This window comes from Peromyscus leucopus, chromosome 8a (genome assembly GCF_004664715.2).
Source record: "Peromyscus leucopus breed LL Stock chromosome 8a, UCI_PerLeu_2.1, whole genome shotgun sequence".
In the NCBI taxonomy this organism is placed as follows: domain Eukaryota; kingdom Metazoa; phylum Chordata; class Mammalia; order Rodentia; family Cricetidae; genus Peromyscus; species Peromyscus leucopus.
In genome coordinates this window covers 58,146,970-58,163,436 of record NC_051085.1, presented here as the reverse complement: position 1 = coordinate 58,163,436, position 16,467 = coordinate 58,146,970, and the positions used below count along the sequence as shown (strand labels likewise).

General features: G+C 39.6%; 1 protein-coding gene across 2 annotated transcripts in view; it reads left to right on the top strand.

Annotated features, from left to right (window-relative positions):
- Nucleotides 1-215: 215 nt before the first annotated feature.
- Nucleotides 216-16,467, top strand: part of LOC114691312 (leucyl and cystinyl aminopeptidase) — a 96,959-nt gene continuing 80,707 nt past the window's right edge. Inside the window, exon 1 of one of the 2 annotated variants that reach the window (XM_028866566.2) lies at nt 216-439. Coding sequence is in view for 1 of the 2 variants with exons in the window: in XM_028866565.2 (XP_028722398.1) it covers nt 1,900-1,918 (19 nt within the window). In the remaining variant the exon portion in view is untranslated. Of the gene's footprint in view, nt 440-1,669; nt 1,919-16,467 lie in introns of those variants that run through there. The other variant, XM_028866565.2, reaches the window with a different exon arrangement.

Sequence of the window (16,467 nt, the reverse complement as noted above, 5' to 3'; positions counted from 1 at the left end):
AGTATGGGCAGTAAATTAGAACTCTAAACACTATATTGTAGTTATTTAAAATATTTAGGAATTAGGACACAGCCCTAAAAAAGGCAAAAGGCTGCCCCAAAGAATTTGCATTCTTAAGAGGATGGCTGATAAACAATTAGCTTTTGACAGCTATGAGTGCTCTGAAAAAAACCTGCAGGAGAAATCTTTATAGAGTCTACTGTGCTTGCTGCTATTTTAGGTGTGTGGCCAGAGGATTCTCAGCAGGGGTGACATTTGAGCTAAGAAAACGACAGGAAGAAGTAAACAAACAAAACACCAAGCTGCGGAACAGTTTTGCAAGGATCTTTCATAAAGGAATGGTTAACAATGCTGAATGAAACTTGGCACCTTCTAGGAATCTCATGAAGGCCTCAGGGTCCAGCAAAGGACGGGCATGTTGATGTCGCCCCAGAATTAGGTAAGGAGTTTAGGGGTTACTCCAAGTACAGTTGGTATTCATAGGACGTTGTAAATCAGGAGTGGGGAGTAGGGAGTATTGACGTCTTAAAAATATTGTACTTCGGTTTTACTTCTTAGAACGTAATTCGAATTTCCTCATGGGTTGAACAACATCACTGCCTCCTCTCTTTTGCCCAGGATATTTGTGCAAGCCCAGGTTTGTTTGCACCAGACGCCAGGGTTGACAGCCTGGGAGGAGTGTGTGACAGTTGGCCAGCGCTGTGAGGCCCAGGCCAAGCCAAGTCGCCTCAGGGGCCGAGGCTATGCGGTGGGGGGGAGAGGAGGCGGCGGAGCAGAGAGCTGTGGCTGCTGCTGCTGGGAGGGATAGAGGCCTCACCTCGGGGTACTGGTGCCCGGCAGTCGGAGAGGGAAGAGCAAACACCCTTGAGACCCTTTCGGGGGCTCTTGGGCCGCACAGTCTCTAGGGGTCTCCCAGGCTGGTGGGGGCTGCCCCGATTTGTCACCGGAAACAATGGGGATTCGGGGCCCGAGGCAATGGCGCAAGTCCTGGGGAAGGGGAAATTTAGCTTCCTCTGGTTTAGCCCTGCAGGGCCGCGAGCCCTGGTGGCTGTGAGCTGTGAGCAAGGGACTCGCAAGTGTCGAGTTAGGACGGAACCGGGCTGGCGGGCCTCGGCCCACAATCTCTTCGCGGACGGTCCGTTCTCCTGTATCCCGCGCCGGGTTTTGTGATCTGCTCTCATCTCTAGGCCAGGCCCCAAGCAAAGAGCAAAGAACTGGCCGGGGCCCCTCCCTCCCTCCCTCCCTCCCTCCCTCCCTCCCTCCCTCGGATCAGGGGTTTTGTAGCAGCAGCAGCAGCAAGGCGCTCAGCTTCTAGAAGGAAGTCTTGCCGACAAGCGCCGCAGGGCTCCCTCCAGGGGTGAGGAAGAGCTCTGTCCCGGGGTCTAGCTCACCACAGAGACCGACGATCCCTGGCCCTGCCCTGCTTTCAGATCGCGAATTTAGCGACAGCCCCTTCGCTACCCACCGGCCGCGTTTCCGGGCTCAGTGCTGGGGTTGCGGCACCCGGAACACAGACGAACGCAGTAGGTGCACTAGTTGTTGGAACCCGGGTACAGCTCTGCGGCACTGAGAGCTCCGCGGCCCCAAGTATGCCGCTGGGGGCGGGGCTTGCAGAGGCCCCGCCCCAGCCCTGCACGGCCCTCCCTCGCCTCTTGGCCGAGTAGGCCAGGGGTTGAGCTGCGCTCTGAGTCCACGCCTCAGTGGGTCCTTTTTGCAGCAGTTGCGAAAACCCGGAACGAAGGTGTTGTTGCCGCTCGGTAGAGCGGCGCCGCCCCTAGCCGCACCTCCCCGCCAGTCCTCAGAGGCCTCGCTGGGCATGCTCAGTCGGCAGGGCCGCTTCAGCTCTCGTAGTAGGAAGCTTGGGGCGCTTGGCTTGTGAGGACCCACGGCGGGGCGAAGATGGAGCCCTTTACCAATGGTGAGTGGCTAGCCTGAGACTCGGATTCCTGGGCTTTCAGGGTCCAGAGGGTCAACTGTGGCACGGGGATCGGGCTGCCGGGTGTCCCCGCCCCAGGGGTTTCCCAGGAGAGCTGGGGGCGGCAGAGGGGCCAGGGCCGGCTTAGGGCGGGCGTGAAGGTCAGCCGGCTCCCGGGGGCTAGTACCGAGCCTCCAGGTGAGGCAGTGGCAAAGTTTGGGATGTTTGTGCGGAGGAGGGGGCGGCGGCAAAGTTGGCAACCGCGTTTGTCCCCGGAGAGGCGGCCACTGCCCGGAGAAGCGGCGCCCGGGAGGAAGCCAACTCGCGATGGGAGCCTGGAGCTGTCCGCCTGTCCTTCGGCTAGCTGCTCTCACTCCTTTCCGTAATAGGGCGGGGTAGGGCCGCGGGGCTGGCAGCGTGATTTAGTGCACCGCAGGGAAGAAAACTTACCAGAGGCTGCCCGGTACTGCTCCGTGCGGCGAAGGTACCGCCCTGTATAGCCACCTTTCTCTCTGCTGCTGCTGAAGCACTCCGTCGGACGACCAAGCTTTTTACCAGCTGGGAATATTGGTCTCCTAGTTGGAGATCCATTGAATATTAGTGCTTATATCATTAGGTGACAGGGAGTGAAAGTCAAAGCAGCCTATGTCCAGAAAACAGCCACAGACTTTCACTCCACAGTTTTGTCTGGTCCAGAAGTGCTGGAGTCACAATATAGGGGTGAGATGTCCCACCATTTTATGATGTTAAATATGTGAATTTACTATTAGGATGTAAAGTAGGAAAACTGTTAATAAACGACAGGACATACTGAAATTAGAGGACCCACTTTGCAGTTGTCATGCATTTCCAGTGTGGTTGGTTACTTCAGGTAGGTGGAAAATCAAATTAATAGGAGAGAAGTGTATTACTTGGGTGGGTTGCTTGCCGCTTAAGGGACTGGGGGGGGGGCGACGTTGCCCACTCTGTCCACTTTCCTGCCCGACTTTGTTGTGTATTTCATTCCTGGGGCTGTGACCTACTCATGTTCTCCTTTTCCCTAATTCAGAATGTTTTATTTTACTGCCATCTTTCTGTCTGCAATGTTTACTTAGGTTTAGTAATGACAGCTTTAACTCTGAATTTTCTTTCTCATTTGTGTTCTATATGTAATTACCAAGGCTCCAAGAATAGTATGGTAAAATTACCGAGAGAATTAAGCAAGATTTGAACTGAAAGACACCATAAAGACCATCTAGTACTTGAATGCTTAAAACAGGTTTTAGGTCCTTGCAAATCGATATTCTAAGGCTTTTTCTTTCTTCTAGGCAGGATTCTCAGATCCCCCTTGTTTGTAGGATTTTAAATATGAAATTTCACCCAAGAGAAAACAATGTCTACACAAGAATGAATCAGGTTTCGGGCTGGTTGATTTACTGAACCTTCTCCTACAGAATTAAAGTACATTCTCACACCTTAAAGTAAAAATCTTTTCCCCTCCCATAGAATATCAGCCTTTAGAAGTATTTGTAAATTGTCTCATTTGGGAGGACAGTGGAAAAATCCTAGAGAACAAAATAAAGAGGCAAAGGTTCAACTTTCATATAGGAAGTTGGATTCTAATTCTTTTCTGTCTACCAGATTTTCACAGTTGGTGCTGGAGACTAGTTGGAAGTGTGTCATTTGAGCTCATATGGTCTTACTTGTCCCCTTTTCACAAGGAAAATAGGAACAACATTAAAGTCAATAACATCTTGGATACTACTAATTTAAGGTGCTTTAAAGGTTTTAAGGTGAAATAGGTATTTCAAAACTTTTGAAAGTTTTTGCTGTAGAATTTTCTAGTGTCTTCAAATATAATATTATATAATGGAAACTGTATTTTTGTATTTAGTTACATAGCATGCACGTGTATTCTATAGGTAGACCTTTACAGACTATTTTATCATCTTAGAATGTGTGATTGAAGGATTGATTTATCAAGCTTAATACTGGTTTTTGTTATACATTGATTCTCTTTTAGTAAATCTTCCTCATTTACATGTTCTTGTATGTCTCTGCATAAAGAGATATGTACGGGTGTGCAATAAGAACAATTTCAGTAACTCTGGACGCAGGTTTGTTTTTTTTTAAAAAAATACTACCAATAGTTCAATGACCTATAAGTTTATAAGATAAATGAATTTTGTCTTGTCATTTCAGCCTTTAGTACTCATTGATTTCTGTGGTGTTTTCTGTAGTTTCCCTATTTTTTGTGAAATGTGCTATTGGTGTGGCTCATCTTCTTGAGCCTGGCTCTCTGCCCACGTTAATGTAATGGGTTCGTGTGTTAAATATCTTATGTTCGTCTGTCCAGTTAATAACTCCTGGAACCCATTTAAAATTCATGTTTCTAGAAAAGGCCTATAAGGATGTACTTCAGTACCAGGAATTCCTATTTGACTCAGGAAATATTTTTGGCCTTGACCTTGAGAGGAACTGTTACCACATTTAAGACCAGTCTGGCTTTGGTTCTCTGGAGACTTATGGGTAGAGGAATGTGTTGACTAATATTTAGGATTGGTTTGACAGTAGCTGCCTTGTCCTGCCTTGTCCTATTTGGAATCCTTTAGGAGTAGTGACCTGACTCTTTACCAGCACCGCATAAAGTTGATGGAAACTATCTAGGTTTTCTGAGATGGATACTAGATTAAGACAGCTAATTATTTGATGTCCATATGCCTCTGTCCTCATTTGTTTGGGATATTTCATAATAACTTAAATTTGTGTTAAGACATGCTAAAAGTCGGGGCTCAATTGCAAAATCTGGTTGAGAGGTCCAGGGTCAGATCTGGAAATCTCTGACTGCATTTTGAAGCTACTAGAAGTATTCAGTTAAAGAGAGCTTGAGGAGGTTTATCAGGTAAACAAATACAGACTTTACAAACATAGGGATGGATTAATTTTCTGTTATTATTTAGTATATGTTTTGCTAACAGATTCTTGTTTGTGGTGTGATTATAAGTAAATCTAGTGGTTAGAAAATCATTGATATATTGAAGTGCCATAACAAAAAGCCTAGTAGAGGTTGTCATTTTTATATGAATTATATCACCTCCACACAAATCATTTTATTATTGTACACTGAGGCATAATCAAACAAGGGAGAGACCTCCTGTCTTTCAGAATTATGTCTGTTTATTTTTAGGTTGGTTTCCAATTGAAAGTGTTTTCAGTTTTTAAAATGTAAAGTCTTGACAACAAATTATCAATGTATGAGTTGTAAAGCAGTATAAAATTGTGATGCCATCTTTTTATCCTGTAAATAACAGTTGTTTTATAGATATGTGCATCTTTCTAAAAATAAGTTTATAGTATCATCTTAAAAATGAGAGCTTACCATGTACTGTTTATATGTACATTTACATATATGCCCATACATATCTTTTGTTCTGTGTTGAATTTAAAGAAATCTCTAATTAAAGTTTTTCTGTAATGGGATAGAATTAAATTGTGTGTGTGTTTTCCCTTTCTGCCTTATCTTAAATTACAGTTGGGGAAATCTGATATAAAAATTGAGGGTTAGCTAGGAGTAATGGCCCATGCCTTTAATTAATCCCAGCACTCAGGGAGACAAAGGCAGAAGGACCTCTATGAGTTCTGGGCCAGCCTGGTTGACATAGTAAGCTCTAGGAAGCCAGGGCTATGAAGTGAGACCTTGCCCAAAAAAACAACACAACAAAATTCAAGGGCTACCTAGCTTCATAAAAAGTAAGTAAAAAAGATAGCTAGAAAGCAGTCCAGTTTAAACTAGGAAGCAATGTTAGAAAAATTCTTTGGTATTATGTATTCATTTTCAAAAGTGTCTTAAGACAGAACCAGGTACAGCATATTTTAGAAACTGTTACAGCAATGACTGTCATTTATCTGTATGTGATCTTTGAGAACTCAGTCTAAAAGAGATAGAACCAGAAAGAAAAGGGGTTATCATATGGAAAATCCAGTGGTGATTTCATGTTCAGTAATTCAGTCATACAGTCGTACTTTTAAATTATTACTTTAGAGGTAGATTTTCTGCTATGTTTCACAAACATATCATCAGATGATGCTAGCCTAAATAAGAAATGAATTGAAATAATTTAATTTTGTTTTTGTGCTAGTATAAAAATGTATAAATATAGAAAAAGGAAAGCATTGCAACTTGGCCTAAGATAATATTCTAACTGTGACAGAGATGTTCTTTGTTTTCTAACCTGTTCATAGAATGTTGGTTACTAACAAGGTTACATTTCACTAATGTCACATATCATCTCTATTAGAAAACAGCCTTTTTATCTTCTCCAAAACTTAACCAAGATTACCTTGGACTTTGGAATAAAGCCAGATTAGGACGGTGATTCCTGGCAGTTAAGCTGTGTGTGATGCAGCTGTGTTCAGTCAGTTACTTGGTGTCTGGAAAACTGTATGGGGTTGAAGTTGAGCTCCTGATGCTAAGCTTTTGGTAAGGACTTGATGATCCTCCCCACCTCACCTCCCACCCCAGATATCCTTTCTGTTAATGGAAAACCAGGAATAGGAATGGTGGGAAATTTTGGAGCCTTTCTAATGTCGTAACTTTTTATATCTAGTGACCTTTACAGAGAATGTTACTTGTTGCTCTAGTGTGGAGCACTGAAAGTAACAACAGGAAGAACAGAGCCGTTGTGTCCATGGAAGGGTCATCCTCAAGGAATGAAGGTGCTGGCAGGAAACAGAAAACATTTGCTAGGAATTTAGCTGTACTACCTTCTTTTCTTCTAGTTAGAAAAATTCAATCACTTTAAGGTAGGACTATTTACTGTCCAGAATATTCTGGATTTGAAGAAAATAAAATATAGACAAGACTGTAGTCATCCTTTTCTACTATGATAGCAATCTTTTTCTGTTCTTATTGCTTGGTTTGTTTCACTTTGCTGTTGGTGCTTATGATTGAACAAAAAGCTGATTGATTTTAATTCCAACCTTAGCATCTAAACTAGGAACCAAGCCATTTGCCAAATACAATTGAGGCTTGCAAGGAAGTTTCCAAAAACAATGGAGTGTTAAGTTTAATTATAGGAGACCCTTTGAAGTTCTTTTCCTTCTTATATGTACTGCTTAATGAAAGGCCTCCTGGGCATTCCACATAATTCCAGAATGTAGTCACTGAAACAAAATTTGACTCAGTTATCTGTACTTCTGCAAATTGAGAGGTCTAAACTTTCTCTTACTAGAGGGTTCTACTGGAGGAGGCCAACTGATGAGGAATGAGGGGAGTTAGAGAAGCTTTCCAATATTTCTATGGGGAAAGCTGCTTCAATCGAGGGATTGGAGAAGTCACCAGGAGAATGGAGAATGCAATGAGAAGTCACCTCCTTGGGTTGGTGTATTCCCTTTTCTTATAGCAAATGATGGCTTTGTGAAAGTGTTTCCCAGGCAACTGCTTCAAGTGTCATAAAGGAAATTCCCAGTTGCAGAGGAGGCTCTGGTCATTGGTCTTGTGTGTGTGTGTGTGTGTTACTGTCCTCTATCAGTCTCTGCCTTAATTCCCTTGAGATGGTCTCTCCTTAAAGCTGGAGTTCACTGTGTTTTATAAGTAGGCTGGCAGCCAACAAGTATTGGGGATCCTCTTGCTTCCTCCTGCAGAGTTGGAGGCACACGTGGCCATGTCCAGCTTTTTCAGAGGGGGGGATGATTCTGATGAGTCAAACTCAAGTCCTCATGCTTGTACAGCCAGTGTTTTTACTCATTTAGTCATCTCTCCAGCTGGGGGCATGGTGTTTCTTAGTGGAAACTTACTTTGGAAGATTTTAAAACAACTGTCAGGACATTCATCACCCCAAAAGCATTATATCATCCTAGGAATGAGAAAACTTCCGTGGAGATTAGTAGTACAGACTGGGGAGAGCTGAGTGCATGAAAGACTATTCTGTCAGTATTGATACAGTGATATGAAGATAGTATAATGCTTATCCAGTTTTGGTTACCAAAAAAGGTTCTATGGTTTGGTTAGGGAAAGTTGCTGTGGCCTTTGAGACTTGATGGGAAGAGCTGCTCTATCTAGATTTACCAAGATCTTGTATAGGAGCTTTGGCTGGCCTATCTATAAACTTAGTAGCAGTAATTTTTCTGCTCTTTGAACTGGATGCTCTGTCAGTCTTTGGGGTCACTGATAGTGTCTCATCAGTATCTAGAGTGGGTGGCTAGATTAGGAAGACAGTTTAGGTTAAGCATAGAGGATTGGGTGCTGCTCATTGAGGATGAGAAGTGTATTATTCTCTTATACAGCGCCTTTACTTATACAGTGATTACTAAGAGGTTTGGTAAATTTTCCAGTTGGTGGTAACATGCAGAAAACCACTGAATCTAAATAAGAGAGTCTTGAAGTACAATAAGAACAGATTTACTATGATGCTATTAACTTTGAACCGTCTAGTTGTTCATTGCAGATGAACACACATTTATGTTTCAATTAATTGCTGGTTTTAGAAATACTAAAATACTAGGTATTAAAAATACTAAAGTTGAAGAACTCATACATCTGTTTAGTTTACATAATCTAATGGCAGTGATTGATTAGTTTAAAAAATGTGGTTACAATCTTAGTTTTTTAATTACAGTTGTTTTAATGGGTTAAATTAAAAACTAGCCTACAGATAGTTGTAAATTGGTGAGAAAAATTACTGCTTTAGTGATTTAAGATTATTATATATTTGTATTTTATTAGTCTGATGAATCAGATGGAAAGTATTTCAGAGGCTTATCACAAAAAAGTATTTCAAAAGAATATCTGCAAAATAATTACTTGGTAAAATCTGAGATTGGGCCTGGCAAATTTATTCACCAACTGAAATATTTTCTGATATGAGCTTTTGTTTATATTGAATTGTTATTCATTTCCCTTATAGATCCCATTATTGGTATTTGTAAGTGCATTCTCCTGTTCCTCATCATGAAATCTACTTCCCTGGGCTTTGATCTCAGAAAACAGAGTGCTGATATGTAGGATGGCATGTTTCAGAATACATGAAATCTATTATGAAATGACATTATATCCATTCCTTCTTCAGAGGTTAAAATTTCTAATTTTATAATTATAAAATTATATAAACTTAAAGTATAATTATAAATATCTTTAAAAGTTTATAGTATAAATTAAGAAAACTTGGTGATGAGCTACAAAATCTTGGAAAATTACTGTCATGAAATCAATCTCCCCCCACCTTTCCATAAGAGCAACTCATAAGGCCATTTGGTTCATGAGCATGGTCACAGCTTCAAAAGGAGACAGTGAAGAAACAAGATAATGAGAAAAACAAAAATTAAAAACATTAAAATTTTGATTAATATTAGATAAAATCAACTTAAGCCTAGTAAATTAGTTTTCAAGAAAACCAGACTGTTTTTATCATTTAACTTTGTATTCAATAATTGCATCAAACTTAAGGTTGATCCTTTGTTTTAAAACTACCAGGAACTGTCCAGGAAGTATCCTTTCTAATATAAATTTTTAAAACAATACTTTTTATATTTTCTTTGAGAATTTTATACGTCTACAGTGTATTTTGATCACATCCACTCCTTCCCTCCAAATTCTTCCAACCCTCCTCCTCTTTCTTCATCTTCCACCCCACCCTCCCACCCCATAACTCACTGACTCTAGTTAGTACTGCCCTTCTAAGTATGGACATGACCCCTCACTGGAATATAGACAACCTTCCAGTATCCACTCCTCCAAAGAAAAATGGCCCTATCTCTCCCAGTAGCTATCAGCTAGCAATAGTTCCTAAACGGGATATGGGGCTTTGGGAGCTCCCGACCCCCCCTCCATGCTAGAGTTTTGACTGGCTTGATCTTGTACGTGTTACTGCAACTGGGAGAAGCTCTGCCATGTCCTGAAGATGTCACTTCACAGCATCATTCCCAGGCTCTTCCATTCTTTCTGCCTCTTCTTCTGTGGATGAGAGGTGGAAGGTTGATAAAGATGTCCCATTTAGGACTGATCATAGAACTAAATTTTGATACAAATTCTTGGATGCTATTTAAATTTCCTGAATTAACAAATATTCTTAGCACTGTATGTTAATTATGCAAAATAATAGGATTCATTAAGACAGTTCATACATGTATATAAGATACCTTGATGTGTTTATCCTTTTTATTACACACAATTACCCTTTTCCCCATTTCTGCTGGTCTTACTTAATAGACAAATATCTTACAATTTTTTTTTGCTTGTGTCTATTTTCTAAATATTATAAAAAGATACCTTCACAAATTAAAACTTAAACTTCTGTCTTTACCATATCTTAACTTACTCCAAGCTTTGTTCTTAAATATGGAGTCTAGGTAGAATTGTGACCTTGCTCCTGACCTTGGAGAGCTTATATTCTTGCAAGAATAACTTTTTAAAAGGCTATGAGCCCAAGCTAACAATTCTCCTTGAACACTGTCAGGTTGAGAATTATGGGTCCTTTCTCACAACTCTTCTCTCAAGCTTATTTAGTTTTATATTTTTCTTTATTCTTCTTGAAACTCTGTCTATGAATCCATCTTAATTTGTAAGACTATTGCACAAGATAGTGTTATGGTGAGCAATTCAAATGGCTTCATTCAAATTCTGGCTTCTCTCTGTCTGTGCCAGTAACTTTTAACTTAAAGATGTTACAGGATGTTGTTTTTAGCTTAAAAACTAAGTTTTATATAGATTTTTACAACTTTTTCTGTTATGAGCAGTGGTTGAAGAAACATGGTGGTTTGATTGTGTTCTAGTTGTCTTAGTTATTGCTGTGAAGAGACACCATGACCAAGCAACTCTTATAAAAGAAAGTATTTAATTGGAAGCCTGTTTACAGTTTTAGAGGATCAGTCCCTGATCATCATGATGGGAAGCAGACAGGCACAGTGCCAGAGCAGTGTCTGACAGCTTTATATCCTCATCCATAGACAGCAGACAGAAAGAAAGGGACTGGGCGTGACTTGGGCTCTTGAAACTTCAAACCCACCCCCAGTGACACACCTGCTTCAAGCCACACCTCCTAATCATTTCCCAGTAGTTCCACTTCTGGGTGACTTAAGCACTCAAATATCTGAGCCTATTGGGAGTCATTCTTATTCAAATCACTGCACCAGCCATAGTGGGATTTTTGAAAAATTTGGAATAAATTTTATTTTTCTTGTTTAATGCTTTAATGATTTGTAATACTTTTTGGGAATTGTGGCCTAAAAGTAGAGAAACCCTTCATCCCTACTTCAAGTTCTGGTGTAGGTAGGTTTTTTGGTTCCCTCAAGTGAATGTAATGTGAAATACCTCATTATTCAGTAGAGTTAGAACTTACTTTAATCTTAGATTAGATTTTAAATATAGTATATTATAGGTAGAGTTGAAATAGTCCAAGAGTGGTCTTTATAAGACGATACAAAGTCAGTGTACTTTATCAGCTAGCATTAAGGCCTGTGTTTTTCAGGCATTAGAGATACAAGTGTTTGCAATATCAGGCTCAGAGCAGCTCTCTTGCTATGTTTCCTCACAAGAGGCTCAGTAAACTAGTTTTACTGATTAATTTGTGTTTATGATTGTGACTGACATCTTAGTATTTTTGCTGAATGACTGTAACTTGGCAGCAATTTTGGCTCTGAGAATACATTATGAATTTTGCAGTTTACCTCCCTACCTCTATCCTACCATGGATTTGGGTCTGTTTTTCTGTTTTCTATTTGTTTTTCTTTCTATCAATAATATTTTGAACTTAAGAAACTCAAATGCTAGTGATTTTGACCAGGAAGTAAGAAGGGTGTTATTCTCCTGTAAGTATTGGGTGGCTGTGCAGGTAAAGTACAGGGGAACAGAGTATAGAAACTAAGGGAAAGAGATTAGACTTTCTCACAGGAAAAAGCATAAGTGGTATGTTATAAAAGCAGAGATGCTAGATGATTAGGATTTTGTTTGTTAAATGCTTATAAATATTTGTTTGACTCAGTATAAAAAATGTATATATTTATTCATACAGAAACTGTTAATTACATACAGCATATAAATAAAAACATAATTTTTAGTTAAGCATGAAACATATATCTGTAATCCTAGCACTTCAGTGGCTGAGGCAGGAGAATCTCCAGTTTGAGGGCAACATGCTGAGACCTTGTCTCAGACAAAGAGATCCACAATTCTATGTATACTGTTACTCTCATTGTCATCTAACAGTGTTCCAGACATGTTGGATATTTATTGTTATTTTAGATTAAGATTACTTCAAAAAACTTGATTCGTATTCTTTTAATTTAGAGGTCTGTCTTTCCTCTTCCTTTTCCTAGAAACATCTCTACAGAAAAGGATCTTTTTGTTTTTTGGAAGACTGTCTCCTGTGTAGCTCTGGCTGGCCTGGAACTTGCTATCTAGACTAAGTGGACCTCAAACTTGCAGCAATCCTGTTTCCTGTGTGCTAGGATTACATGTGTGAGCCCCAGACCCTGCTTAGAACATTCTTAATTGTTCATTCAACTTCCCTTTTCAGTGAAATGCCTGTATTGATCTTTATTGAACTTCAGATCCTATGCTTTATAGAGAAAAAACAGTATTTAATAAAACACTTTCTCAGTGTTTGAGAGGTGGAATGTGATGTGGGCGTAGGGAGTTTCTTTCTCTGAAAAATATTTTGAAGTTGAAGTTGGAAAGTGACCCAGTTGGGGGCTGGAGAGATGGCTCAGAATTCAGAGCACTGGCTGTTCTTCCAGAGGTTCTGAGTTCAATTCCCAGCAACCACATGGTGGTTCATAAACATCTGTAATGAGATCTAGCTCACTCTTCTGGCATGCAGGCATACATGCAGACAGAACACTATATATAATAAATAAATCTTGAAAAAAAAAAAAAAAAGAAAGGAAGGAAGAAAGAAAGAGACCCAGTAGTTTCTTTTTTCATTTCTCATCTTCTGTACTTATTCCATGGCTAGAGAGCTGTTATCCCTTTGCAGCCTAAGTAGTGTGGTTAAATCAATTTTTCTTCATGTAGTAATGTGGGGCCTTCTAGGGACTTGAATGGGGCATTTTGCCCTTCATTAGAGAGCCACAAAATCAGTCCCCAACTGTTGTGAGATATTTGATTACACTGTGTAAAGCTACATCATTATAATTGGTTTAATAAAAAGCTAAATGGCCAATAGCTAGGCAGGAGGTATAAGTGGGACTTCTGGAAAGAGAGAACTCTGGGAAGAAGAAGGGGAGTCATCAACTGAATGCAGAGGAAGCAGGACATGCAGGAGGAGAGAAATGGGTTATTTAAGTTATAAGAGCTAGTTAGAAACAAGCCTAAGCTAAGGCTGAGTGTTCATAATTAATAAGAAGTCTCTGCATCATTACTTAGGAGCTGGCTGGCAGGTCAGAGAAAGATTTGTTACACAACCAATTATATTTAGCTTTTAAAACTGAATTTTCTAATATCCCAGAGAGCTGATAAGAAGGCATAGCAGGTCTCACAAAACCTTTGATATGGCTTTATGAAAAGATTAAAGAAGGTGAAGCTATATTGTAGCAGTTGATAGCAAGGCCATGTAGCTGGAGTTACCTCCAGTCCCATCCGGGCCTGCAGCCACTCAGATCCAAATAAACACACAGATGCTTATATTATTTAAACTGTTTGGCCTAATGGCTCAGGCTTCTGCTATCTAGTTCTTATATCTTAAATTAACCCATTCCTATTAGTCTATAAGTTGCCACATGGCTTGTGGCTTACTGGTACCTTACATCTTGCTTCTCATGGTGGCGGCGGCTGGCAGCTTCTCCTGACTCAGCTTTCTACCTCCCAAAATTCTCCTCCCTCCTTACCCTGCCTATACTATATTTCCTGCCTGGCCTACTGGCCAATCAGCATTTTATTTATCAATCAATCAATCAATCAATCAATCAATCAATCAATCAGAGCAACACATTCACAGCATCCCCAGCACTTCCCCTTTTCTTTTTTTCAAAAGGGAAGGTTTTAACTTTAATATAGTAAAATTACATATAACAAAACAATTACCAAGCAAGAATTACAGTTATAATATCTAGTCTATTTGTAATATCTAGTCTATTTGTATTTGGCAAAATTAAAGGAGATATCCTATATATCCTATATTTGTGAGTCTAAGGTTTCATATCTAACTTATCTTTTATCATGACTAAGGAAATTATAACTATCTAGTCTTCAACTACATCAAAGACCTCAGAAGGATATAATATTACCTGAGAAATGGGAGAAAGATGCAAGCAACTTTCAGGAGTCTTGCGAGAGTAGACAGAGACAGCTGGCAGCCTGGACAGTCATCCAAAGTTCCTCTGTAAAGTTGGGGCATCTGTCTTCAGCCCAAAGGCCTGAAGTCGCTCAGTCAGAATATCTGGCAGTTTCCTCTGTGAAGCAGGAACCTGAAGGACCATTTCGCCAAGCAAAGTTCAATGGTCACCTTCCTATGGGTCCTGCATGTCCAGTCAATCAAGTAGTCCAGGCAAGACAGTTTCTTGCCCAAATGGTTATTTTTGCCAAGAAGAAGATAAACTCCACATAGAGTGTCTTCGATGCCCATCCTCCTCTCTGAAGTAAATCGGTGCTGCCAGGAGCAGACATGTCTCACTGTCCAGAAAGTCTAAATTTTTAAAACATTTTAAATGCCATATTCTGTAGGCCTTTGAAATATTTGAAGATTACCTAATTGAGTTATATCTATGTATTGCTAGAAAACTTAACATGACTGTAAGTTTGACTATCATAGAAGACTAATTATTAATCTGTATTTCTTAATTATCTATTGCAATCTAAATGAGTTACATAAACATAATATCTTAAAAAAGAGTAGAAATATATATATATAGTAGAACAAAATCAACTCTAAATTTGTATCAGTAAACTAAAATCTATACCAATGTAAAATGCCAAACATTTTAAACAAGTTGTTCTTTAAAAGTAGGTTCAATGATCTACCCCTTTATCCTATCATATCTATATCCTATATTTCCATATCATGTCCCCTTTTCTTCTTTAGAAAGAGATTGCATTTATAATCAACCTGTTTCAAATAAAAATAGTGGTTTTTCTCTGTCCCAAATCATAGGGCTCTTCTGATATGGGACAGAAGACTCTCTCAACCTTTTGTTTTAGTAATGTGCTTGGATTTAGAGAAGGAGTGAGCCAATTCCATCTCCAAAGCCAGCTTGGTATATTTGGGAATTTGGGTGTAGCTTCTCATACTACTTCTTGCTGGATGAGGGCTCTGTATTCTTATGGGGACATAAAGAAAATTTTAGGATTATGGGGTAGTCCATGAGGGTTTATTGTCTGAGCCTTTTGCCTTGAAACCGTTTTGGATGTTGGATCATCTGGGCCTTGGTGTCATCAAAGACCTTTCAGGGGATCTTGGCTAGTTAATGAACTATCACCTCTTCTAATTAAGGGGTCTCTCTTGTTCAAATCAAACCTTTATTGATTTTGATGATATCCAAAGCTTATCTTCTCCTGTAGAAGCAAAAGCAAAACCTTGTCCCCAACGTAACACATATCCTGGTTTCCATTCTGAGGTCAGCACATCCTTAAAGTATATAGGCTGATTTAATTCTGTAGTTTTGTTTTTTTTTTCCTATTATCCAGTGTCTCTCTGCAGCTGTTGTTCCTTTCTCATTAGCATTGAGACAATTAAAAGTTAATAAAGCATTATGCAGTCTATTTCTGGGGGTTTTTGTTACCCCTTTCTGTTTATCTAGCATATCTTTTAGAGTTCTATTTGATCTTTCTATAATTGCTTGGCCTGTAGGATTATGTGATATACCTGTAATATGCTTTATATTGTAATAAGCAAAAAACTGTTTCATTTTACCAGAGACATATACTGGAGCATTGTCAGTTTTAATTTGTGCAGGTATACCCATGGTGGCCATAACTTCTAGCAAATGAGTGATTACAGAATCAGCCTTTTCAGAACTCAAAGCAGTTGCCCATTGAAATCTTGAATAAGTATCAATGGTATGGTGTACATACTTCAATTTTCCAAATTCTGCAAAGTGAAACACATCTATTTGCCAGATATCAAGGCCATGGAGAGGCAAGAATGTCAGTGATGTAATGGAATGACTAATTCATTAGTTGAGTTTGAGCTAAGATATGAAAGCATGAATTTTATCCCTGACTACTCAGGATGAAAAAAATGGAGGGCATTTTTATCTTGGTGTTAATCTAATGATAAAAATCAGGTGACACTTTGAGAATACAGCCAAAATAATAACTTAGTCACTACATAGCACCACAAAAATAATTCCTATGAATTGTTGAAATGTACATTGTGATATGTGATAGTGTGAAGACTGATTTCACCACTGAATTCTCCCTGAAGTTTCCATACATTCCTGCCTCCATTACTCTGTGCTTATGGAGTGCTTATATTAGAATGGATTAGAGGCAGTATATTCTTTTTCTCCTATAATGAAATGACACACAGTGAATGACTTAAACAACAGATTAATTTCCTTGTAGTTCTGAGGTTTATCCAAGATCAAGGTACCAGCATAGATTTTAATGAGGGTTTTCTGTTTTGCTTGCAGACAATCCATTT